This window comes from Entelurus aequoreus, linkage group LG03 (assembly GCF_033978785.1).
Source record: "Entelurus aequoreus isolate RoL-2023_Sb linkage group LG03, RoL_Eaeq_v1.1, whole genome shotgun sequence".
NCBI classification, from domain to species: Eukaryota; Metazoa; Chordata; class Actinopteri; order Syngnathiformes; family Syngnathidae; genus Entelurus; species Entelurus aequoreus.
Genome location: NC_084733.1, coordinates 93825649 through 93850983, shown reverse-complemented (window position 1 = coordinate 93850983; position 25335 = coordinate 93825649). Strand labels below are relative to the sequence as shown.

The 25335-nt window shown below is 40.7% G+C and overlaps 1 protein-coding gene across 1 annotated transcript in view; it reads left to right on the top strand.

The window, feature by feature from the left end:
• The window catches only part of LOC133645991 (monocarboxylate transporter 10-like), a 39347-nt gene that overhangs the window by 425 nt on the left and 13587 nt on the right, over positions 1 to 25335 (top strand). Inside the window, exons 2-4 of the mRNA XM_062040915.1 lie at positions 473 to 617; positions 9776 to 10199; positions 18064 to 18207. Coding sequence (XP_061896899.1) covers positions 473 to 617; positions 9776 to 10199; positions 18064 to 18207 — 713 coding nt within the window. The remainder of the gene's footprint in view (positions 1 to 472; positions 618 to 9775; positions 10200 to 18063; positions 18208 to 25335) is intronic.

Sequence of the window (25335 nt, the reverse complement as noted above, 5' to 3'; positions counted from 1 at the left end):
CAAAATGCACTTGTATGCGGGTGTAATGTCCAAAATGCACTTGTATGCGTGTGTAATGTCCAAAATGCACTTGTATGCGGGTGTAATGTCCAAAATGCACTTGTATGCGGTGTAATGTCCAAAATGCACTTGTATGCGTGTGTAATGTCCAAAATGCACTTGTATGCGTGTGTAATGTCCAAAATGCACTTGTATGCGTGTGTAATGTCCAAAATGCACTTGTATGCGTGTGTAATGTCCAAAATGCACTTGTATGCGTGTGTAATGTCCAAAATGCACTTGTATGCGTGTGTAATGTCCAAAATGCACTTGTATGCGTGTGTAATGTCCAAAATGCACTTGTATGCGGGTGTAATGTCCAAAATGCACTTGTATGTGTGTGTAATGTCCAAATTGTCCAATGGAATAGTGATGAAATGTCCATGAAGTTGTTGTTGTTGGTGTTACAGCCCAGATGTTGTGTGTGTTGCAGCCTGGGTGGGCTCTCTCTCCATGGGCATGATCTTCTTCTGCTCGCCCATCGTCAGCGTCTTCACCGACATCCTAGGATGCAGAATCACCGCTGTGGGTGGAGCTGCTGTCGGCCTGGTCGGCCTCCTGGCCAGTTCTTTTGTCACGTAAGCAAAATAAAGAAGTTAGACACTATAGCGAATATGCTTCTGATGTTGTTTGCTGAATGGAAGACTTATAGACACACTTAAGCATTTGTCTTGCAGCTTTTCTATCAATCAACTCCAAAAATAGATGTTTTAGACCAGTGGTCCCCAACCTTTTTGTAGCTGGGGAGCGGTCAACGCTTGAAAATTTGTCCCACGGACCGGGGGGGGGGGGGGGGGGGGGGGATTTTTTTTTTTCCTTTTTTTTTTTCTTTCTTTTTTCATAGAGAAATACAATCATGTGTGCTTACGGACTGTATCCCTTGCAGACTGTATTGATATATATTGATATATCATGTAGGAAGCAGAATATTAATAACAGAAAGAAACAACCCTTTTGTGTGAATGAGTGTAAATGGGGGAGGGAGGTTTTTTTGGGTTGGTGCACTAATTGTCAAGTGTATCTTGTGTTTTTTATGTGGATTTAATTAAAAAACAAACCAAAAAAACCGATACCGATAATAAAAAAACGATACCGATAATTTCCGATATTACATTTTAATGCATTTATCGGCCGATAACATCGGCAGACCGATATTATCGGACATCTGTAATTATTACCAAATACTATACTAGCAGTCCACATATTCCCCGATACAAACCATGTGAAGTAAGGTAAAGAAGCAAGCTGCTGGGTAACAGGTTTGGTATAAGAGCAATCAGACTTTTGGATGGCGCCACATTGCCATGTGCTCCTCCAGGTTGCGTCACTCCTCACACTCACTTGTTAATAAGATGTTGGAATCTCATACTTATCTCCACACGGGTCAACAATCACACCCAGCTGTAGAAATATGTCATCGTCATAAAGTAGCGGGGCCGCCCCGCCGCCTTCAAACCTTTGAACTGAGCTGCAATCAAATATTATGCAATGACTTGATGTATTTAACACTCTTTGGAGCGACTACTCTTGCGTTACAAAAATTTCGAAAAAATAAAATAAAGTAATGCAGACTAGTCTTGAGGAGGAGGTGTTTGACTCACTAACTTCCTTAATAAGAACTCGCCCAGATATTTCTACATTCCAAATGATCATCATTTATTTTCACAAACAAAAAATATTCTCCGTGGTTGACTTTCAACATAATCAAAATAACTTATTTAGCCTGGCTTCAAAATAACTAGTTTAGCGTGGCTTCAAACTAACTAGTTTAGCGTGGCTTCAAACTAACTAGTTTAGCGTGGCTTCAAAATAAGTTGTTTTAGCGTGGCTTCAAAAATAACTAGTTTAGCGTGGCTTCAAACTAACTAGTTTAGCGTGGCTTCAAACTAACTAGTTTAGCGTGGCTTCAAAATACTTGTTTTAGCGTGGCGTCAAAATAACTTGTTTAGCGTGGCTTCAAAATAACTTGTTTAGCGTGGCTTCAAAATAACTAGTTTTAGCGTGGCTTCAAAAATAACTAGTTTAGCGTGGCTTCAAAATAAGTTGTTTTAGCGTTGGCATCAAAATAACTAGTTTAGCGTGGCTTCAAACTAACTAGTTTAGCGTGGCTTCAAAATAAGTTGTTTTTAGCGTGGCGTCAAACTAACTAGTTTAACGTGGCTTCAAAATAAGTTGTTTTAGCGTGGCTTCAAAATAACTAGTTTAGCGTGGCTTCAAACTAACTAGTTTAGCGTGGCTTCAAAATAACTTGTTTTAGCGTGGCGTCAAAATAACTTGTTTAGCGTGGCTTCAAAATAACTTGTTAGCGTGGCTTCAAATAACTAGTTTTAGCGTGGCTTCAAAAATAACTAGTTTAGCGTGGCTTCAAAATAAGTTGTTTTAGCGTGGCATCAAAATAACTAGTTTAGCGTGGCTTCAAACCAACTAGTTTAGCGTGGCTTCAAAATAACTTGTTTAGCGTGGCGTCAAAATAAGTTGTTTTAGCGTGGCTTCAAAAATAACTAGTTTAGCGTGGCTTCAAACTAACTAGTTAGCGTGGCTTCAAACTAACTAGTTTAGCGTGGCTTCAAAAATAACTTGTTTTAGCGTGGCGTCAAAATAACTTGTTTAGCGTGGCTTCAAAATAAGTTGTTTAGCGTGGCTTCAAAATAACTAGTTTTAGCGTGGCTTCAAAAATAACTAGTTTAGCGTGGCTTCAAACTAACTAGTTTAGCGTGGCTTCAAAATAAGTAGTTTTAGCGTGGCATCAAAATAACTAGTTTAGCGTGGCTTCAAACCAACTAGTTTAGCGTGGCTTCAAAATAAGTTGTTTTAGCGTGGCTTCAAAATAACTAGTTTAGTGTGGCTTCAAACTACTAGTTTAGCGTGGCTTGAAAATAAGTTGTTTAGCAGTAAACAAAGTGTTCCACTCCTCACTCCTTCAACATGATAGACAGACAAAAGGCCCCCAGCTGTCCTGTCTTCTTAATTCTAGAAGGAGGAAGTGACTCACCAGTAGGATTGTAAGCAGCTGTAAACAATCAAGTCAATCACAATGAAATCTAAAACATCCAATAATTCATTAATTGAATATTGGATGTTTGATTTCATTGTCAAACAATTAATAAATAAATAATATAGATAGACTCCAACTGGCTCCAACACTCTTTGTTTTACAAAACATGTCCATAAACACCATAACAACATTGTGTAGCAACTAGTGGTGTAACGCTACACAAACATGTCAGTTTGGTACGTACCTCGGTTTAGAGGTCACGGTTCGGTTCATTTTCGGGACAGTAAGAAAACAACAAAATATAAATTTCTTGGTTATTTATTGAGCAAATGTGTAAACAATGGCTTTATCCTTTCAACATTGGAACACTATAATAATTCTGCCCACGTTAATCAACATTAAACTGCCTCAAGTTGTTGCTCAGATTAATACAATGACACAACTTTTCTTCTACATATAATAAGTGCAACATTAAATAGTTTCAAGTCAACTCATCATGCTTCATTATTACAGCATTTATTACAGCCTGTAGTGGATTTATGATGTAAATGTTATATTGTTATCAACATGTGAAAGCAGGGACCCTGACATTCAAAACTAGGCTGCTGCATTACTAATAGAGATGTCCGATAATATCGGCCTGCCGATATATGCGTTAAAATGTAATATCGGAAATTATCGGTATCGTTTTTTTTATTATCGGTATCGTTTTTTTTTGTTTTTTTAAATTAAATCCACATAAAAAACACAAGATACACTTACAATTAGTGCACCAACCCAAAAAACCTCCCTCCCCCATTTACACTCATTCACACAAAAGGGTTGTTTCTTTCTGTTATTAATATTCTGCTTCCTACATTATATATCAATATATATCAATACAGTCTGCAAGGGATACAGTCCGTAAGCACACATGATTGTGCGTGCTTCTGCTCCACTAATAGTACTAACCTTTAACAGTTAATTTTACTCATTTTCATTAGTTACTAGTTTCTATGTAACTGTTTTTATATTGTTTTACTTCTTTTTTATTCAAGAAATGTTTTTTAATTATTTATTTACTTATTTTACTAATTTTTAAAAAAAAGTACCTTATCTTCACCATACCTGGTTGTCCAAATTAGGCATAATAATGTGTTAATTCCACGACTTGCATATATCGGTTGATATCGGTATCGGTTGCAGTATCGGTAATTAAAGAGTTGGACAATATCGGATATTAGATATCGGCAAAAAGCCATTATCGGACATCCCTAATTACTATGATTCATGTAACTATAGCTGAAAAATAGTACAATAGCAATAGGAGAGACTATTCATCCCTGAACACCATGGAGTTCATGATGCACTTACATTATTATATCAACTATCAGAGACAGAAAACTCTTCATTTAACATAATGTCCTTTTTTTGCTGCTTCAACACAGCTCAATCGACACAGAAAAAGGTCAAGTGAAATAACAGACAAGACAGGGCTTTGCTGTCCGTAACACACACACGGCAAAATGAGCTAACGTTACGCTAAAAGCGAATTAGCCTTCACCTCAATCCAGGACTATGAGCGATTGGCTGTTACCGCTCTGTGTGTAGTCAATCAGATGGTTGTGTGGGTGTGACAATGCTGGGTGCTGGGGTAGAGCAGTGTTTTTCAACCACTGTGCCGCGGCACAGTCTGGTGTGCCGTGGGGAGATGATCTAATTTCATCTGTTTGGGTTAAAAATATTTTTTGCAAAGCAGTAATTATAGTCTGCAAATGTTGTTGAGTGTCGGTGCTGTCTAGAGCTCGGCAGACTAACCGTGTAATACTCTTCCATATCAGTAGGTGGCAGCAGGTAGCTAATTGCTTTGTAGATGTGGGAAACAGCGGGAGGCAGTGTGCAGGTAAAAAGTTATCTAATGCTTAAACCAAAAAATAAACAAAAGGTGAGTGCTCCTAAGAAAAGGCATTGAAGCTTAGGGAAGGCTATGCAGAACCAAACTAAAACTGAACTGGCTACAAAGTAAACAAAAACAGAATGCTGGACGACGGCAAAGACTTACTGTGGAGCAAAGGCGGCGTCCACAAAGTACATCCGAACATGACATGAGAAGTCAACAATGTCCCCACAAAGAAGGATAAAAACAACTGAAATATTCTTGATTGCTGAAACAAAGTAGATGCAGGAAATATCGCTCAAAGGAAGACATGAAACTGCTACAGGAAAATACCGAAAAAAGAGAAAAAGCCACTAAAATATGATGATTTCTGCTGGTGGTGTGCCTCCGGATTTTTTCAACGCAAAAAATGTGCCTGTGCTCAAAAAAGGTTGACAAAGACTGGTGTAGAGGACTGACAGAAGAAGTGGAGCAGCTTGTTAAGACTTTAGCTTAGCTTAATATGTTCGTGTGGAAACTCGTTCGATACACCTCCGAACCGAACCCCCGTACCGAAACGGTTCAACACAAATACACGTGCCGTTACACCCCTAGTACCAACCCTAGTTATGTACTCACAACTTCATTTATCTGGTTTTTGAACCCAGTAAAATAGTTTTTCCCGTATTTGCGGACTATAAACCGCTACTTTTTTCTTACGCTTATAAAACAAATTTTCCTTCGCAACGGCCGTAATGTTTTGTATTCAACAAATAGTTTTCATGTTGCTGACAGAGACACTGAAAAGGTGTTTATTGTTTATGCTATGGCGCCATCTTGTGGACATGTTTGCTCATTGCAAGTTCTGCAGGTTGAAAGTGTACTTCCTGTTGAATGCTTTTAACCAAAAGTAAACACTCCATAGCGGGTCTGCGCAAAAGTATTTTTCATTGACATTGTTTTAGTTTTGGATGATACCACACATTTAGGTATGGATGTGATACCAAGTAGTTACAGGATCATACATTGGTCATATTCAAAGTCCTCATGTGTCCAGGGACATATTTACTGACTTTATAAACATAATATGAATTTTTTAAAAAGGAAAAAAGATTTTGTGATGCTAAAAAATATCGACGTAATCATAGTAGTATCGACTAGATACGCTCCTGTACTTGGTATCATTACAGTGGATGTCAGGTGTAGATCCACCCATGGCATTTGTTTACATTGTGACGCCGGTGAGCTATTGTATCCTCCTACGGTGTGTAGTGAAGCATGTTTAGCTATTTATTTACAATGTGTTTAAAAGTATTATTTAGAAAGGGTTTAAAAGTATTATTTACAAAGTGTTTAAAAGTATTATTTAGAAAGTTTTTAGTAGTATTATTTAGAAAGTGTTTAATAGTATTATTTAGAAAGTGTTTAATAGTATTATTTAGAAAGTGTTTAAAAGTATTATTTACAAAGTGTTTAAAAGTATTATTTAGAAAGTTTTTAGTAGTATTATTTAGAAAGTGTTTAATAGTATTATTTAGTAAGTGTTTAATAGTATTATTTAGTAAGTGTTTAATAGTATTATTTACAAAGTGTATTGGGGGAAGAAGGAATTCTTGCCTCCACTTTGGACACGACTACTATTAAGTGTTAGAAATAAGTCATGAAACACGTATCGCGTATCGAGTGACTGTTGAACACTGCGCAGGTTTACTGTTGTCTTGTGCACCTAAAGTGCAAGGTGCAGCAATTTGTGGTCATGTGACTCACCATTGGGATTTATTTACCCAATCAGGACTTTGAAACCACCATTCTGTATTTATGTCAACTTCCCCCCCCAATAACATTTCAATGTAATGTCAGGAAGACTTTGACTACTTTGGATTCAACACGAGAAATAAACGTCCTCTAAATGGTACAATTTGACACTTACCCGATTTTTCGGACTACAAGGCGCACTTCAAATCCTTGAATTCTTCTCAAAAATCGACGGTGCGCCTTATAACCCTTAAATCTCAGATGTAAAGGTCATTTTGCTTAGTGTTATGATACTTACTTTCTGGTGGTCCTATGAAGAGAAAAAAAATGATTCCTGCACATTTAGTCCAAGGTTTTAGAGAAGTAGGAGATGTCAAGTGTAAGAACTTACCTCATGTCTTTGACCAGACTCACAAGTCAATGTCTAGTTCCAGTTTGGTTCTGTAGACCAGAGTCACAAGTCAATGTCTAGTTCCAGTTTGGTTCTGTTGACCAGAGTCACAAGTCAATGTCTAGTTCCAGTTTGGTTCTGTTGACCAGAGTCACAAGTCAATGTCTAGTTCCAGTTTGGTTCTGTTGACCAGAGTCACAAGACAATGTCTAGTTCCAGTTTGGTTCTGTTGACCAGAGTCACAAGACAATGTCTAGTTCCAGTTTGGTTCTGTAGACCAGAGTCACAAGTCAATGTCTAGTTCCAGTTTGGTTCTGTAGACCAGAGTCACAAGTCAATGTCTAGTTCCAGTTTGGTTCTGTTGACCAGAGTCACAAGTCAATGTCTAGTTCCAGTTTGGTTCTGTTGACCAGAGTCACAAGTCAATGTCTAGTTCCAGTTTGGTTCTGTTGACCAGAGTCACAAGTCAATGTCTAGTTCCAGTTTGGTTCTGTAGACCAGAGTCACAAGTCAATGTCAAGTTCCAGTTTGGTTCTGTTGACCAGAGTCACAAGTCAATGTCAAGTTTCAGTTTGGTTCTGTAGACCAGAGTCACAAGTCAATGTCTAGTTCCAGTTTGGTTCTGTAGACCAGAGTCACAAGTCAATGTCAAGTTCCAGTTTGGTTCTGTTGACCAGAGTCACAAGTCAATGTCAAGTTTCAGTTTGGTTCTGTAGACCAGAGTCACAAGTCAATGTCAAGTTCCAGTTTGGTTCTGTAGACCAGAGTCACAAGTCAATGTCTAGTTCCAGTTTGGTTCTGTAGACCAGAGTCACAAGTCAATGTCTAGTTCCAGTTTGGTTCTGTAGACCAGAGTCACAAGTCAATGTCAAGTTCCAGTTTGGTTCTGTTGACCAGAGTCACAAGTCAATGTCAAGTTTCAGTTTGGTTCTGTAGACCAGAGTCACAAGTCAATGTCTAGTTCCAGTTTGGTTCTGTAGACCAGAGTCACAAGTCAATGTCAAGTTCCAGTTTGGTTCTGTAGACCAGAGTCACAAGTCAATGTCTAGTTCCAGTTTGGTTCTGTACACCAGAGTCACAAGTCAATGTCTAGTTCCAGTTTGGTTCTGTAGACCAGAGTCACAAGTCAATGTCTAGTTCCAGTTTGGTTCTGTAGACCAGAGTCACAAGTCAATGTCTAGTTCCAGTTTGGTTCTGTAGACCAGAGTCACAAGTCAATGTCTAGTTCCAGTTTGGTTCTGTAGACCAGAGTCACAAGTCAATGTCTAGTTCCAGTTTGGTTCTGTAGACCAGAGTCACAAGTCAATGTCTAGTTCCAGTTTGGTTCTGTAGACCAGAGTCACAAGTCAATGTCAAGTTCCAGTTTGGTTCTGTTGACCAGAGTCACAAGTCAATGTCAAGTTTCAGTTTGGTTCTGTAGACCAGAGTCACAAGTCAATGTCAAGTTCCAGTTTGGTTCTGTAGACCAGAGTCACAAGTCAATGTCTAGTTCCAGTTTGGTTCTGTAGACCAGAGTCACAAGTCAATGTCTAGTTCCAGTTTGGTTCTGTAGACCAGAGTCACAAGTCAATGTCAAGTTCCAGTTTGGTTCTGTTGACCAGAGTCACAAGTCAATGTCAAGTTTCAGTTTGGTTCTGTAGACCAGAGTCACAAGTCAATGTCTAGTTCCAGTTTGGTTCTGTAGACCAGAGTCACAAGTCAATGTCAAGTTCCAGTTTGGTTCTGTAGACCAGAGTCACAAGTCAATGTCTAGTTCCAGTTTGGTTCTGTACACCAGAGTCACAAGTCAATGTCTAGTTCCAGTTTGGTTCTGTAGACCAGAGTCACAAGTCAATGTCTAGTTCCAGTTTGGTTCTGTAGACCAGAGTCACAAGTCAATGTCTAGTTCCAGTTTGGTTCTGTAGACCAGAGTCACAAGTCAATGTCTAGTTCCAGTTTGGTTCTGTAGACCAGAGTCACAAGTCAATGTCTAGTTCCAGTTTGGTTCTGTTGACCAGAGTCACAAGTCAATGTCTAGTTCCAGTTTGGTTCTGTAGACCAGAGTCACAAGTCAATGTCAAGTTCCAGTTTGGTTCTGTTGACCAGAGTCACAAGTCAATGTCTAGTTCCAGTTTGGTTCTGTTGACCAGAGTCACAAGTCAATGTCTAGTTCCAGTTTGGTTCTGTAGACCAGAGTCACAAGTCAATGTCAAGTTCCAGTTTGGTTCTGTAGACCAGAGTCACAAGTCAATGTCTAGTTCCAGTTTGGTTCTGTTGACCAGAGTCACAAGTCAATGTCTAGTTCCAGTTTGGTTCTGTAGACCAGAGTCACAAGTCAATGTCTAGTTCCAGTTTGGTTCTGTAGACCAGAGTCACAAGTCAATGTCTAGTTCCAGTTTGGTTCTGTAGACCAGAGTCACAAGTCAAAGTGTAGTTCCAGTTTGGTTCTGTAGACCAGAGTCACAAGTCAATGTGTAGTTCCAGTTTGGTTCTGTAGACCAGAGTCACAAGTCAATGTCTAGTTCCAGTTTGGTTCTGTAGACCAGAGTCACAAGTCAATGTCTAGTTCCAGTTTGGTTCTGTAGACCAGAGTCACAAGTCAATGTCTAGTTCCAGTTTGGTTGTGTAGACCAGAGTCACAAGTCAATGTCTAGTTCCAGTTTGGTTGTGTAGACCAGAGTCACAAGTCAATGTGTAGTTCCAGTTTGGTTGTGTAGACCAGCACATGCCAACATAAAGACTAAGAATGATGTGCCTGCAGGTCTCTGGGCCCCATGTACTTCACCTATGGCATCGTCTTCTCCTGCGGCTGCTCCTTCGCCTACCAGCCCAGTCTGGTGATCCTGGGCCACTACTTCAAGAAGCGCCTGGGTCTGGTGAACGGCATCGTGACGGCCGGCAGCAGCATCTTCACCATCACTCTGCCCTTTGCGCTGTCCATCCTGCTGGGCCGGGTGGGCCTGCAGAACACCATGCGGGTCCTCTGCATCCTCATGTTCGTGCTCATGCTGGCCGGCTTCACCTACAGACCTCTTCTGCCCGCCAAGACCAGGACCACTCGGGGCTTTTGTCCACCCATGAGCCAGATCTTCAATATCAACATCTGGAAGTCTGTGGGATATCGCATCTGGGCTTTTGGCATCCCTGCTGCTCTTTATGGCTACTTTGTGCCCTACGTTCATCTGGTGAGTTTCATCTTTCATTCATCTTCTACAGTCCTGCTCCAAAGTCTACGTACACGTGTAGAGAACATCATGTCATGGCTGTCTTGACTTTACTATCATTTCTTATTTTGTTGTGATGTAGTGATTGGAGCACATACTTGTTGCTCACTAAAAACATTCATGAAGTTTGCTTCTTTTAAGAATTTATTATGGGTCTACTGAAAATGTGACTAATCAAAAGTATACATACAGCAATGTTAATATTTGCTTACATGTCCCTTAATAATAATAATAATAATAATACCGTATTTCCTTGAATAGCCGCCGGGGCGCCAATTAATTTAAAACCTCTTCTCACTCCTGCGCTTACCAAAAGCATGCGGGATGGGCAAGCATGCGCTAATTATTTTAAAACCTCTTCTTACTCGGGCACTTACCTTATCATGAAAAGCACATTTAATTAAAAAAAAACGTTATTATGGTCTTACCTTTACTTATAAATGATGTCCATGTGCAGCTGCTTCTGATCAAAGGCAGTCTTCCTTATCCTTCTTCAGTTTTAAAAGTCTCTGGAGATATTCCTTTACTTATTACCTCCTGCTTCGATTGAAAGTCCAGTTTAGAAAACTGTTTTATTTTAGATATGTAATCCTCCATGTTAAAAGTGCAAGCAAACAATTGCTACTCACGCTTGCTGCTTGTTGTCTTCTTCTGCAGTACTGGTAGTCGCAAGAAGGATCCATAGCGCCCTCTACCACCAGGAGGCGGGAGTCATTTAATGACTCATATTTGACCCGGCGGAAGTGCCAAGCATGCGCTAATTATTTTGGGAAACGAGTTTGACCCGGCTGTAATTCTAGGCAGGCGAATACTATATTCCCGGCGGCAATTCAAGGAAATACGGTATATGTTATTTGTAAAAAGCACTTTACAACCTCAAAGTGCTAGTGTATTAAACAATAATAAAAAGATAATTAAAAAAAGTAAAAACTAGAACAGCCTAATAGCTAGAACTAGTATGCATATATCTAAAAAAAAAAAAAAAAAAAAAGGCTTCTTTAAAAAGAAAGGTTTTTAAGCCTTTTTTAAAAGCATTCACAGTCTGTGGTGCCCTCAGGTGGTCAGGGAGAGCAGAAAGCCCAGTCTCCCATTGTCCCTTGGCAAGTTTCACTGCAATAAGGCACTTTTGGTAGCCATCCACAAGCTTCTGCTTGACCACTAAATTGCTGCAGTTCAGCTAAATGTGTTGCTTTTCTGACATGGACTTGTTTCTTCAGCATTGTCCACACCTTTAAGTCAGGACTTTGGGAAGGCCATTCTAAAACCTTCATTCTAGCCTGATTTAGCCATTCCTTGACCACTTTTGAGGTGTGTTTGGGGTCATTGTCCTGTTGGAACACCCAACTGCGCCCAAGACCCAACCTCCGGTCTGATGGTTTTAGCTTGTCCTGAACAATTTGGAGCTAATCCTCCTTTTTCATTGTCCCATTTAAAGCAGCAGTTCCATCATTTGTTGTTTAGTCCTGATTAAGAGGAATTATTTGACGGTTGAAGTGGGTTGAAAACTTTTATGGACAGAATCTCTAGGCGCAGTCAAGGTGTTGAGGAGATCCGGTTTGGTGGCTGCAGGATTAGGTCTCTGCTTTTTGCAGATGATGTAGTTCTGATGGCTTCATCCGGCCAGGATCTTCAGCTCTCACTGGAGTGTGAAGCGACTGGGATGAGGATCAGCACCTCCAAGTCAGAGTCCATTGTTCTTGCCCGGAAAAGGGTGGAGTGCCATCTCCGGGTTGGGGAGGAGACCCTGCCCCAAGTGGAGAAGTTCAAGTACCTGGGAGTCTTGTTCACGAGTGAGGGAAGAGTGGATGGTGAGATCGACAGGCGGATCGGTGTGGCGTCTTCAGTAATGCGGACGCTGTATCGATCCATTGTGGTGAAGAAGGAGCTGAGCCGGAAGGCAAAGCTCTCAATTTACTGGTCGATCTACGTTCCCATCCTCACCTATGGTCATGAGCTTTGGGTTATGACCGAAAGGACAAGATCACGGGTACAAGCAGCCCAAATGAGTTTCCTCCGCCGGGTCTCTCCCTTAGAGATAGGGTGAGAAGCTCTGTCATCCGGGGGGAGATCAAAGTAAAGCCGCTGCTCCTCCACTTTGAGAGGAGCCAGATGAGGTGGTTCGGGCATCTGGTCAGTATCCCTAGGGAGGTGTTTAGGGCACGTCCGACCGGTAGGAGGCCACGGGGAAGACCCAGGACACGTTGGGAAGACTATGTCTCCCGGCTGGCTTGGGAACGCCTCGGGATCCCCCGGGAGGAGCTGGACGAAGTGGCTGGGGAGAGGGAAGTCTGGGTTTCCCTGCTTAGGCTGCTGACCCCACGACCCGACCTCGGATAAGCGGAAGAAGATGCATGGATGGAAAAAATGGAATTCTGGAAAATCCTGGAATTTTTTTGAACTTGTAAAAATGATAGTTTGAATGTCCAGGATGAGTGGAATGTGTTGAAGGTGGAATGGGTTGAAAAATGTGAAAATTGTGCAACTTGGAAAAATGTCCCATTCATTTTGAATGTGGAAAAACGTCCCTGGAAACTGGGAATTCTTGGAAATCCCGGAATTTTTTAAAATCGTTGAAGGAGAGCACACCATTTTGAAAATGTTGAATATTTTGCAGTTGGAACGGTTTGAATCGGATGAAAAATTGTGGAACTTTGAAAAATGTCAATGGGAATTTCATGAAAATGTGTGAATTTTGGGAAAAGCGGGAATTTTTTTTTTAGAAAAATGTCAAAAGACTTGAATTTGGAGCTAATCCTCCTTTTTCATTGTCCCATTTAAAGCAGAAGTTCCATTGGCAGCAAAACAGGCCCAGAGCATAATACTACCACCACCATGCTTGACGGTAAGCATTGTGTTCCTGGGATTTTACTCCTCCAAACATATTGCTGGGTATTGTGGCCAAACAGCTCCATTGTTGTTTCATCTGACATCACATGGACAAAGATAAGACCTTCTGGAGGAAAGTTCTGTGGTCAGATGCAACAAAAAGTGAGCTGTTTGGCCACAACACCCAGCAATATGTTTGGAGGAGGAAATCTAAATCTAAAACCGTCAGCCCGGAGGTTGGGTCTTGGGCGCAGTTGGGTGTTCCAACAGGACAATGACGTCAAAAGTGGTCAAGGAATGGCTAAATCAGGCTAGAATGAAGGTTTTAGAATGGCCTTCCCAAAGTCCTGACTTAAAGGTGTGGACAATGCTGAAGAAACAAGTCCAACACATTTAGCTGAACTGCAGCAATTTAGTGGTCAAGTGGTCAAGCAGAAGCTTGTGGATGGCTACCAAAAGCGCCTTATTGCAGGTCAACTTGCCAAGGGACATGTAAGCAAATATTATGTATACTTTTGATTAGTCACATTTTCAGTAGAGCCATAATAAATTCATAAAAGAAGCAAACTTCCAGTGCTAGGGTGTGGTGGGCCCACCAGATGACGTGTTTAGTTTGGATGTTGTGACTCTGTAGTGAGTCATAGGTCATCCTCTCCTAGGGATCCCAGGCAGTGTTTTTCTACCACTTCTCCAGTATCTGCTCCTCAGACTGGATTCCAACAGAGGCCAAGCTGCAGCCTCAGCAGCAGCCTGGTCTTTGTGACAGAAAACAATAGGAACACGAAGACGGAGGAAAGGTGTCAAATAACACAGAGTTCTGTTTCCTAGTCAAACACCACCGCCAGACCCTGGAAACACTTTCTGGTCTTGTGCAAGATTGGCAGAATAACTACACTGGTGTATAATACCAAGGAAATCATCTGCCATTGCCAAGATGTGTATTTCTTGAAGTGAAATCATGTACACACCCCAAAGCAGTGAAGTTGTCACGTTGTGTAAAAGGTAAATAAAAAGAGAATACAACCAATCCTTTTCAACTTATATTCAATTAAATAAACTGCAAAGACAAGATATTTCATGTTCACACTCAGAAACTTTGGTATTTTTTGCAAATAATCATGAATTTAGAATGTAATGGCAGCAACACATTGCAAAAAAGGCATTTTTACCACTGTGTTACATGGCCTTTCCTTTTAACAACACTAAGTAAAGGTTTGGGAAGTGAGGAGACACATCTTTGAAGTGGAATTCTTTCCCATTCTTGCTTGATGTACAGCTTAAAGGCCTACTGAAAGCCACTACTAGCGACCACGCAGTCTGATAGTTTATATATCAATGATGAAATCTTAACATTGCAACACATGCCAATACGGCCGGGTTAACTTATAAAGTGACTTTTAAAACTTCCCGGGAAATATCCGGCTCAAACGTCGCGGTATGATGACGTATGCGCGTGACGAAGTCCGAGTAACGGAAGTTATGGTACCCCGTAGAATCCTATACAAAAAGCTCTGTTTTCATTTCATAATTCCACAGTATTCTGGACATCTTTTGCAATTTGTTTAATGAACAATGAAGGCTGCAAAGAAGACAGTTGTAGGTGGGATCGGTGTATTAGCAGCGGACTACAGCAACACAACCAGGAGGACTTTGTTGGAGCGCTAGCCGCGCTAGCCGCCGACTTCACCTTGACTTCCACTCAGGCTTGATCCCGGGGACCCCAAAGGGTTTTTGGTCCAAAAAATATAAAAAATGTGTCATTATTCAGTATTATTATTATTTGTGTTATTATTCAAGTTTTTAAATCTCTAGATCAACATTAGGTTTATCCGTCAATATAAATTTTTTTTAAAGATTTAAATTGTATGCTCTTTTTGTCAAAGAAAACCCTTTTTTTTAATGAAAAAAAACACAAAATATGCAATATTTTCAGCCAATAAAATTTTTAAGTGGGATATTTGATATTATATAATAATTGGAGCCTTAAAAAGGTCAATAACTCATAACACCATTGGTTTTAATTCATTATTATTTTTTGAGCAATGACACTTAAAAACTAATCACACTAAAATTGTAGAGGATCCAAAAGGGTCCTACTCATTAAAGTGTTAAAAAAAATTTTTTTTTTTCTTACTGTTTACTTTTAACACAGTAATCTCGAGATCAACTTCAGATCTGTCAATTCTAAGTTTGATTGTTGTTTATGTTTTTTGTTTGTTCGTTTTAGGCCCTTCTTTAAAAAAAAACAGCTCGTTTTTTTTACGTGGCAAACACAAAATATGCAACATTTCCCCCAAAAGATATCTCAAAATATATAATGTGACGTAATTGGAGCCTTGAATAGGTCAATAATTCATAATGACATTGATTTTGATTCATTATTATTTTTTTAAAGAAAGAAACAGCCTGCATGGCAGATTTGTGTGATTAGAGTAAACATTGCTACATTTTCTTGTTACATTTCACCTGTTTGCTCTTTAAATACCACTTTTAAAGTTTTTTATTTTTTTCAATCGTATTTTTACATACACGTATGCTGAGTGTGTATGTTGACATGTGTACTGAGTGTGTATGTTGACATGTATACTGAGTGTGTATGTTGACATGTGTACTGAGTGTGTATGTTGACATGTATACTGAGTGTGTATGTTGACATGTGTACTGAGTGTGTATGTTGACGTGTATACTGAGTGTGTATGTTGACATGTGTACTGAGTGTGTATGTTGACATGTGTACTGAGTGTGTATGTTGACATGTATACTGAGTGTGTATGTTGACATGTGTACTGAGTGTGTATGTTGACATGTATACTGAGTGTGTATGTTGACATGTATACTGAGTGTGTATGTTGACATGTGTACTGAGTGTGTATGTTGACATGTATACTGAGTGTGTATGTTGACATGTGTACTGAGTGTGTATGTTGACATGTATACTGAGTGTGTATGTTGACATGTGTACTGAGTGTGTATGTTGACATGTATACTGAGTGTGTATGTTGACATGTGTACTGAGTGTGTATGTTGACGTGTATACTGAGTGTGTATGTTGACATGTGTACTGAGTGTGTATGTTGACATGTGTACTGAGTGTGTATGTTGACATGTGTACTGAGTGTGTATGTTGACATGTATACTGAGTGTGTATGTTGACATGTGTACTGAGTGTGTATGTTGACATGTATACTGAGTGTGTATGTTGACATGTGTACTGAGTGTGTATGTTGACGTGTATACTGAGTGTGTATGTTGACATGTATACTGAGTGTGTATGTTGACATGTGTACTGAGTGTGTATGTTGACATGTATACTGAGTGTGTATGTTGACATGTGTACTGAGTGTGTATGTTGACGTGTATACTGAGTGTGTATGTTGACATGTGTACTGAGTGTGTATGTTGACATGTGTACTGAGTGTGTATGTTGACATGTGTACTGAGTGTGTATGTTGACATGTATACTGAGTGTGTATGTTGACATGTGTACTGAGTGTGTATGTTGACATGTATACTGAGTGTGTATGTTGACATGTGTACTGAGTGTGTATGTTGACGTGTATACTGAGTGTGTATGTTGACATGTGTACTGAGTGTGTATGTTGACATGTATACTGAGTGTGTATGTTGACATGTATACTGAGTGTGTATGTTGACATGTGTACTGAGTGTGTATGTTGACATGTATACTGAGTGTGTATGTTGACATGTATACTGAGTGTGTATGTTGACATGTGTACTGAGTGTGTATGTTGACATGTATACTGAGTGTGTATGTTGACATGTGTACTGAGTGTGTATGTTGACGTGTATACTGAGTGTGTATGTTGACATGTGTACTGAGTGTGTATGACATGTATACTGAGTGTGTATGTTGACATGTATACTGAGTGTGTATGTTGACATGTATACTGAGTGTGTATGTTGACATGTATACTGAGTGTGTATGTTGACATGTGTACTGAGTGTGTATGTTGACATGTATACTGAGTGTGTATGTTGACATGTGTACTGAGTGTGTATGTTGACGTGTATACTGAGTGTGTATGTTGACATGTGTACTGAGTGTGTATGTTGACATGTATACTGAGCGTGTATGTTGACATGTGTACTGAGTGTGTATGTTGACATGTGTACTGAGTGTGTATGTTGACATGTATACTGAGTGTGTATGTTGACATGTATACTGAGTGTGTATGTTGACATGTGTACTGAGTGTGTATGTTGACATGTGTACTGAGCGTGTATGTTGACATGTGTACTGAGCGTGTATGTTGACATGTGTACTGAGTGTGTATGTTGACGTGTGTACTGAGTGTGTATGTTGACATGTATACTGAGTGTGTATGTTGACATGTGTACTGAGTGTGTATGTTGACGTGTGTACTGAGTGTGTATGTTGACGTGTGTACTGAGTGTGTATGTTGACATGTATACTGAGTGTGTATGTTGACATGTGTACTGAGTGTGTATGTTGACGTGTATACTGAGTGTGTATGTTGACGTGTGTACTGAGTGTGTATGTTGACATGTATACTGAGTGTGTATGTTGACATGTGTACTGAGTGTGTATGTTGACGTGTGTACTGAGTGTGTATGTTGACATGTGTACTGAGTGTGTATGTTGACATGTATACTGAGTGTGTATGTTGACATGTATACTGAGTGTGTATGTTGACGTGTATACTGAGTTTGTATGTTGACATGTATACTGAGTGTGTATGTTGACATGTATACTGAGTGTGTATGTTGACGTGTATACTGAGTGTGTATGTTGACATGTATACTGAGTGTGTATGTTGACGTGTATACTGAGTGTGTATGTTGACGTGTATACTGAGTGTGTATGTTGACATGTATACTGAGTGTGTATGTTGACGTGTGTACTGAGTGTGTATGTTGACGTGTATACTGAGTGTTTCCGTTACTATAGTTTTTGGTTGTACCCCCAAAATGAAAACAAGGGACTGACACAATCGCTGCTTGGCTTTGTGCTCCACAGATGAAACATGTTGAGGAGCGTTTCGGAGAAGATTCCAACAAAGAAGTCCTCCTCATGTGCATCGGCATCACGTCCGGTGTGGGCCGGCTCATCTTTGGCAGGGCAGCAGACTACATACAAGGGGTCAACAAGGTCTACCTGCAGGTGTGTGCCCACTTACATGGTGCAATAATACACTGTCAATCAAACTGGATTTATATAGCACTTTTCTCACGCAGTGTTTTAGCTACTTCTAAATCACTAATCCTGGTCTCCATGGCGACAAAGTATGTTTCTTACAAATAAAAGAGTGAACATACTAGACAACTTGTCTTTTAGTAGGAAGTAAACAAACAAAGACTCCTAATTAGTCTATGCAGTAACATAAACCACATAAACCTAGACCCTGGGTACTGACTACAGGACCACATAAACCTAGACCCTGGGTACTGACTACAAGACCACATAAACCTAAACCCGAGGTACTGACTACAAGACCACGTAAACCTAGACCCGAGGTACTGACTACAAGACCACATAAACCTAGACCCTGGGTACTGACTACAAGACCACATAAACCTAGACCCGAGGTACTGACTACAAGACCACATAAACCTAGACCAAAGGTACTGACTACAGGACCACATAAACCTAGACCCTGGGTACTGACTACAAGACCACATAAACCTAAACCCGAGGTACTGACTACAAGACCACGTAAACCTAGACCCGAGGTACTGACTACAAGACCACATAAACCTAGACCCTGGGTACTGACTACAAGACCAAATAAACCTAGACCAAAGGTACTGACTACAGGACCACATAAACCTAGACCCTGGGTACTGACTACAAGACCACATAAACCTAAACCCGAGGTACTGACTACAAGACCACATAAACCTAGACCCTGGGTACTGACTACAAGACCACATAAACCTAAACCCGAGGTACTGACTACAAGACCACATAAACCTAGACCCTGGGTACTGACTACAAGACCACATAAACCTAGACCCGAGGTACTGACTACAAGACCACATAAACCTAGACCCTGGGTACTGACTACAAGACCACATAAACCTAGACCCTGGGTACTGACTACAAGACCACATAAACCTAGACCCGAGGTACTGACTACAAGACCACATAAACCTAGACCCTGGGTACTGACTACAAGACCACATAAACCTAAACCCGAGGTACTGACTACAAGACCACATAAACCTAGACCCTGGGTACTGACTACAAGACCACATAAACCTAGACCCTGGGTACTGACTACAAGACCACATAAACCTAGACCCGAGGTACTGACTACAAGACCACATAAACCTAGACCCTGGGTACTGACTACAAGACCACATAAACCTAAACCTGAGGTACTGACTACAAGACCACATAAACCTAGACCCGAGGTACTGACTACAAGACCACATAAACCTAGACCCTGGGTACTGACTACAAGACCACATAAACCTAGACCCTGGGTACTGACTACAAGACCACATAAACCTAGACTTCAGGTGCTGACTACAAGACCACATAAACCTAAACCCGAGGTACTGACTACAAGACCACATAAACCTAGACCCGAGGTACTGACTACAAGACCACATAAACCTAGACCCGAGGTACTGACTACAAGACCACATAAACCTAAACCCGAGGTACTGACTACAAGACCACATAAACCTAGACCAAAGGTACTGACTACAAGACCACATAAACCTAGACCCTGGGTTCTGACTACACCTTCAATGTGTCCTGGATTATGAGATATGATGTAGTCCTATGTAGCCACTCCAGATAAGATGTAGTTCTATGTAGCCACTCCAGATAAGATGTAGTTCTATGTAGCCACTCAAGATAAGATGTAGTTCTATGTAGCCACTCCAGATAAGATGTAGTCCTATGTAGCCACTCCGGATAAGATGTAGTCCTATGTAGCCACTCCGGATAAGATGTAGTTCTATGTAGCCACTCCAGATAAGATATAGTTCTATGTAGCCACTCCAGATAAGATGTAGTTCTATGTAGCCACTCCAGATAAGATGTAGTTCTATGTAGCCACTCCAGATAAGATATAGTTCTATGTAGCCACTCCAGATAAGATGTAGGTCTATGTAGCCACTCCAGATAAGATGTAGTTCTATGTAGCCACTCCAGATAAGATGTAGTCCTATGTAGCCACTCCGGATAAGATGTAGTTCTATGTAGCCACTCCAGATGAGATGTAGTCCTATGTAGCCACTCCAGATAAGATGTAGTTCTATGTAGCCACTCCAGATAAGATGTAGTTCTATGTAGCCACTCCAGATAAGATGTAGTTCTATGTAGCCACTCTAGATAAGATGTAGTTCTATGTAGCCACTCCAGATAAGACGTAGTTCTATGTAGCCACTCCAGATAAGATGTAGTTCTATGTAGCCACTCCAGATAAGATGTAGTCCTATGTAGCCACTCCAGATAAGATGTAGTTCTATGTAGCCACTCCAGGTAAGATGTAGTTCTATGTAGCCACTCCAGATAAGATGTAGTTCTATGTAGCCACTCTAGATAAGATGTAGTTCTATGTAGCCACTCCAGATAAGACGTAGTTCTATGTAGCCACTCCAGATAAGATGTAATTCTATGTAGCCACTCCAGATAAGATGTAGTTCTATGTAGCCACTCCAGATAAGATGTAGTTCTATGTAGCCACTCCAGATAAGATGTAATTCTATGTAGCCACTCCAGATAAGATGTAGTTCTATGTAGCCACTCCAGCTAAGATGTAGTTCTATGTAGCCACTCAAGATAAGATGTAGTTCTATGTAGCCACTCCAGATAAGATGTAGTCCTATGTAGCCACTCCGGATAAGATGTAGTCCTATGTAGCCACTCCGGATAAGATGTAGTTCTATGTAGCCACTCCAGATAAGATATAGTTCTATGTAGCCACTCCAGATAAGATGTAGTTCTATGTAGCCACTCCAGATAAGATGTAGTTCTATGTAGCCACTCCAGATAAGATGTAATTCTATGTAGCCACTCCAGATAAGATGTAGTTCTATGTAGCCACTCCAGATAAGATGTAGTCCTATGTAGCCACTCCGGATAAGATGTAGTTCTATGTAGCCACTCCAGATAAGATGTAGTTCTATGTAGCCACTCCAGATAAGATGTAGTTCTATGTAGCCACTCTAGATAAGATGTAGTTCTATGTAGCCACTCCAGATAAGATGTAGTTCTATGTAGCCACTCCAGATAAGATGTAGTCCTATGTAGCCACTCCAGATAAGATGTAGTTCTATGTAGCCACTCCAGATAAGATGTAGTTCTATGTAGCCACTCCGGATAAGATGTAGTTCTATGTAGCCACTCCAGATAAGATGTAGTCCTATGTAGCCACTCCGGATAAGATGTAGTTCTATGTAGCCACTCCAGATAAGATGTAGTCCTATGTAGCCACTCCGGATAAGATGTAATAATAATAATAATAATACCTGGGATTTATATAGCGCTTTTCTAAATACCCAAAGTCGCTTTACACGTGTGGGGGGGGGGGGGGGGGGGGGGGATTAAAACAACTTTATTAGGAAAAGAAACTAAGAAAAGAAAAAATATATATATATATATAATTGTATAATAATAATAATAATAATAATAATAATAATAAAGAAACACCAAGGGCAGGGTCAGTTTGGAAAGGCTAATGTGAAGAGGTGAGTTTTTAGGGTGGTTTTGAAGGTAGGGAGGGAGGGGGCTTCTCTGATGTGCCTGGGGAGAGCGTTCCAGAGAGAGGGGGCAGCCACGGAGAAGGCCCTGTCGCCCCAGGTTCGGCGCCTGGTCTTGGGGACCTCCAGGAGGCCAGCATCACTAGACCTGAGGGAACGGGACGGAACGTGTGGCTGGAGGAGGTCAGAGAGGTAGGGTGGAGCCAGGTTATGGAGTGCCTTGTAGGTGGTGAGGAGTATTTTAAAGGGGATTCTGTATTTGACAGGCAGCCAGTGGAGGTCATGAAGGACAGGTGTGATGTGCTCTCTGGAGCGGGTTCCGGTGAGCAGGCGGGCAGCGGAGTTCTGGACATATTGCAGTTTATTGAGGGTTTTGGAAGTGATGCCATAGAGGATGCTGTTGCAATAGTCTAGCCGGGATGAGATGAAGGCGTGGATGAGGGTTTCGGCAGCAGAGGGTGTGAGGGAGGGCCGGAGACGGGCAATGTTTCTGAGGTGGAAGAATGCAGATAAGACGTAGTTCTATGTAGCCACTCCAGATAAGATGTAGTTCTATGTAGCCACTCCAGATGAGATGTAGTTCTATGTAGCCACTCCAGATGAGATGTAGTTCTATGTAGCCACTCCAGATAAGATGTAATTCTATGTAGCCACTCCAGATAAGATGTAGTTCTATGTAGCCACTCCAGATAAGATGTAATTCTATGTAGCCACTCCAGATAAGATGTAGTTCTATGTAGCCACTCCAGCTAAGATGTAGTTCTATGTAGCCACTCAAGATAAGATGTAGTTCTATGTAGCCACTCCAGATAAGATGTAGTCCTATGTAGCCACTCCGGATAAGATGTAGTCCTATGTAGCCACTCCGGATAAGATGTAGTTCTATGTAGCCACTCCAGATAAGATATAGTTCTATGTAGCCACTCCAGATAAGATGTAGTTCTATGTAGCCACTCCAGATAAGATGTAGTTCTATGTAGCCACTCCAGATAAGATGTAATTCTATGTAGCCACTCCAGATAAGATGTAGTTCTATGTAGCCACTCCAGATAAGATGTAGTCCTATGTAGCCACTCCAGATAAGACGTAGTTCTATGTAGCCACTCCAGATAAGATGTAGTTCTATGTAGCCACTCCAGATAAGATGTAGTTCTATGTAGCCACTCCAGATAAGATGTAGTCCTATGTAGCCACTCCAGATAAGATGTAATTCTATGTAGCCACTCCAGATAAGATGTAGTTCTATGTAGCCACTCCAGATAAGATGTAGTTCTATGTAGCCACTCCGGATAAGATGTAATTCTATGTAGCCACTCCAGATAAGATGTAGTTCTATGTAGCCACTCCAGCTAAGATGTAGTTCTATGTAGCCACTCAAGATAAGATGTAGTTCTATGTAGCCACTCCAGATAAGATGTAGTCCTATGTAGCCACTCCGGATAAGATGTAGTCCTATGTAGCCACTCCGGATAAGATGTAGTTCTATGTAGCCACTCCAGATAAGATGTAATTCTATGTAGCCACTCCAGATAAGATGTAGTTCTATGTAGCCACTCCAGATAAGATGTAGTCCTATGTAGCCACTCCGGATAAGATGTAGTTCTATGTAGCCACTCCAGATGAGATGTAGTCCTATGTAGCCACTCCAGATAAGATGTAGTTCTATGTAGCCACTCCAGATAAGATGTAGTTCTATGTAGCCACTCTAGATAAGATGTAGTTCTATGTAGCCACTCTAGATAAGATGTAGTTCTATGTAGCCACTCCAGATAAGATGTAGTTCTATGTAGCCACTCAAGATAAGATGTAGTTCTATGTAGCCACTCCAGCTAAGATGTAGTTCTATGTAGCCACTCTAGATAAGATGTAGTTCTATGTAGCCACTCCAGATAAGATGTAGTCCTATGTAGCCACTCCGGATAAGATGTAGTCCTATGTAGCCACTCCGGATAAGATGTAGTTCTATGTAGCCACTCCAGATAAGATATAGTTCTATGTAGCCACTCCAGATAAGATGTAGTTCTATGTAGCCACTCCAGATAAGATGTAGTTCTATGTAGCCACTCCAGATAAGATGTAATTCTATGTAGCCACTCCAGATAAGATGTAGTTCTATGTAGCCACTCCAGATAAGATGTAGTCCTATGTAGCCACTCCAGATAAGACGTAGTTCTATGTAGCCACTCCAGATAAGATGTAGTTCTATGTAGCCACTCCAGATAAGATGTAGTTCTATGTAGCCACTCCAGATAAGATGTAGTCCTATGTAGCCACTCCAGATAAGATGTAATTCTATGTAGCCACTCCAGATAAGATGTAGTTCTATGTAGCCACTCCAGATAAGATGTAGTTCTATGTAGCCACTCCGGATAAGATGTAATTCTATGTAGCCACTCCAGATAAGATGTAGTTCTATGTAGCCACTCCAGCTAAGATGTAGTTCTATGTAGCCACTCAAGATAAGATGTAGTTCTATGTAGCCACTCCAGATAAGATGTAGTCCTATGTAGCCACTCCGGATAAGATGTAGTCCTATGTAGCCACTCCGGATAAGATGTAGTTCTATGTAGCCACTCCAGATAAGATGTAATTCTATGTAGCCACTCCAGATAAGATGTAGTTCTATGTAGCCACTCCAGATAAGATGTAGTCCTATGTAGCCACTCCGGATAAGATGTAGTTCTATGTAGCCACTCCAGATGAGATGTAGTCCTATGTAGCCACTCCAGATAAGATGTAGTTCTATGTAGCCACTCCAGATAAGATGTAGTTCTATGTAGCCACTCTAGATAAGATGTAGTTCTATGTAGCCACTCCAGATAAGACGTAGTTCTATGTAGCCACTCCAGATAAGATGTAGTTCTATGTAGCCACTCCAGATGAGATGTAGTCCTATGTAGCCACTCCAGATAAGATGTAGTTCTATGTAGCCACTCCAGATAAGATGTAGTTCTATGTAGCCACTCTAGATAAGATGTAGTTCTATGTAGCCACTCCAGATAAGACGTAGTTCTATGTAGCCACTCCAGATAAGATGTAGTTCTATGTAGCCACTCCAGATGAGATGTAGTCCTATGTAGCCACTCCAGATAAGATGTAGTTCTATGTAGCCACTCTAGATAAGATGTAGTTCTATGTAGCCACTCCAGATAAGACGTAGTTCTATGTAGCCACTCCAGATAAGATGTAGTTCTATGTAGCCACTCCAGATAAGACGTAGTTCTATGTAGCCACTCCAGATAAGATGTAGTTCTATGTAGCCACTCCAGATAAGATGTAGTCCTATGTAGCCACTCCAGATAAGATGTAGGTCTATGTAGCCACTCCAGATAAGATGTAGGTCTATGTAGCCACTCCAGATAAGATGTAGTTCTATGTAGCCACTCCAGATAAGATGTAGTTCTATGTAGCCACTCTAGATAAGATGTAGTTCTATGTAGCCACTCCAGATAAGATGTAGTTCTATGTAGCCACTCCAGATAAGATGTAGTTCTATGTAGCCACTCTAGATAAGATGTAGTTCTATGTAGCCACTCCAGATAAGATGTAGTTCTATGTAGCCACTCCAGATAAG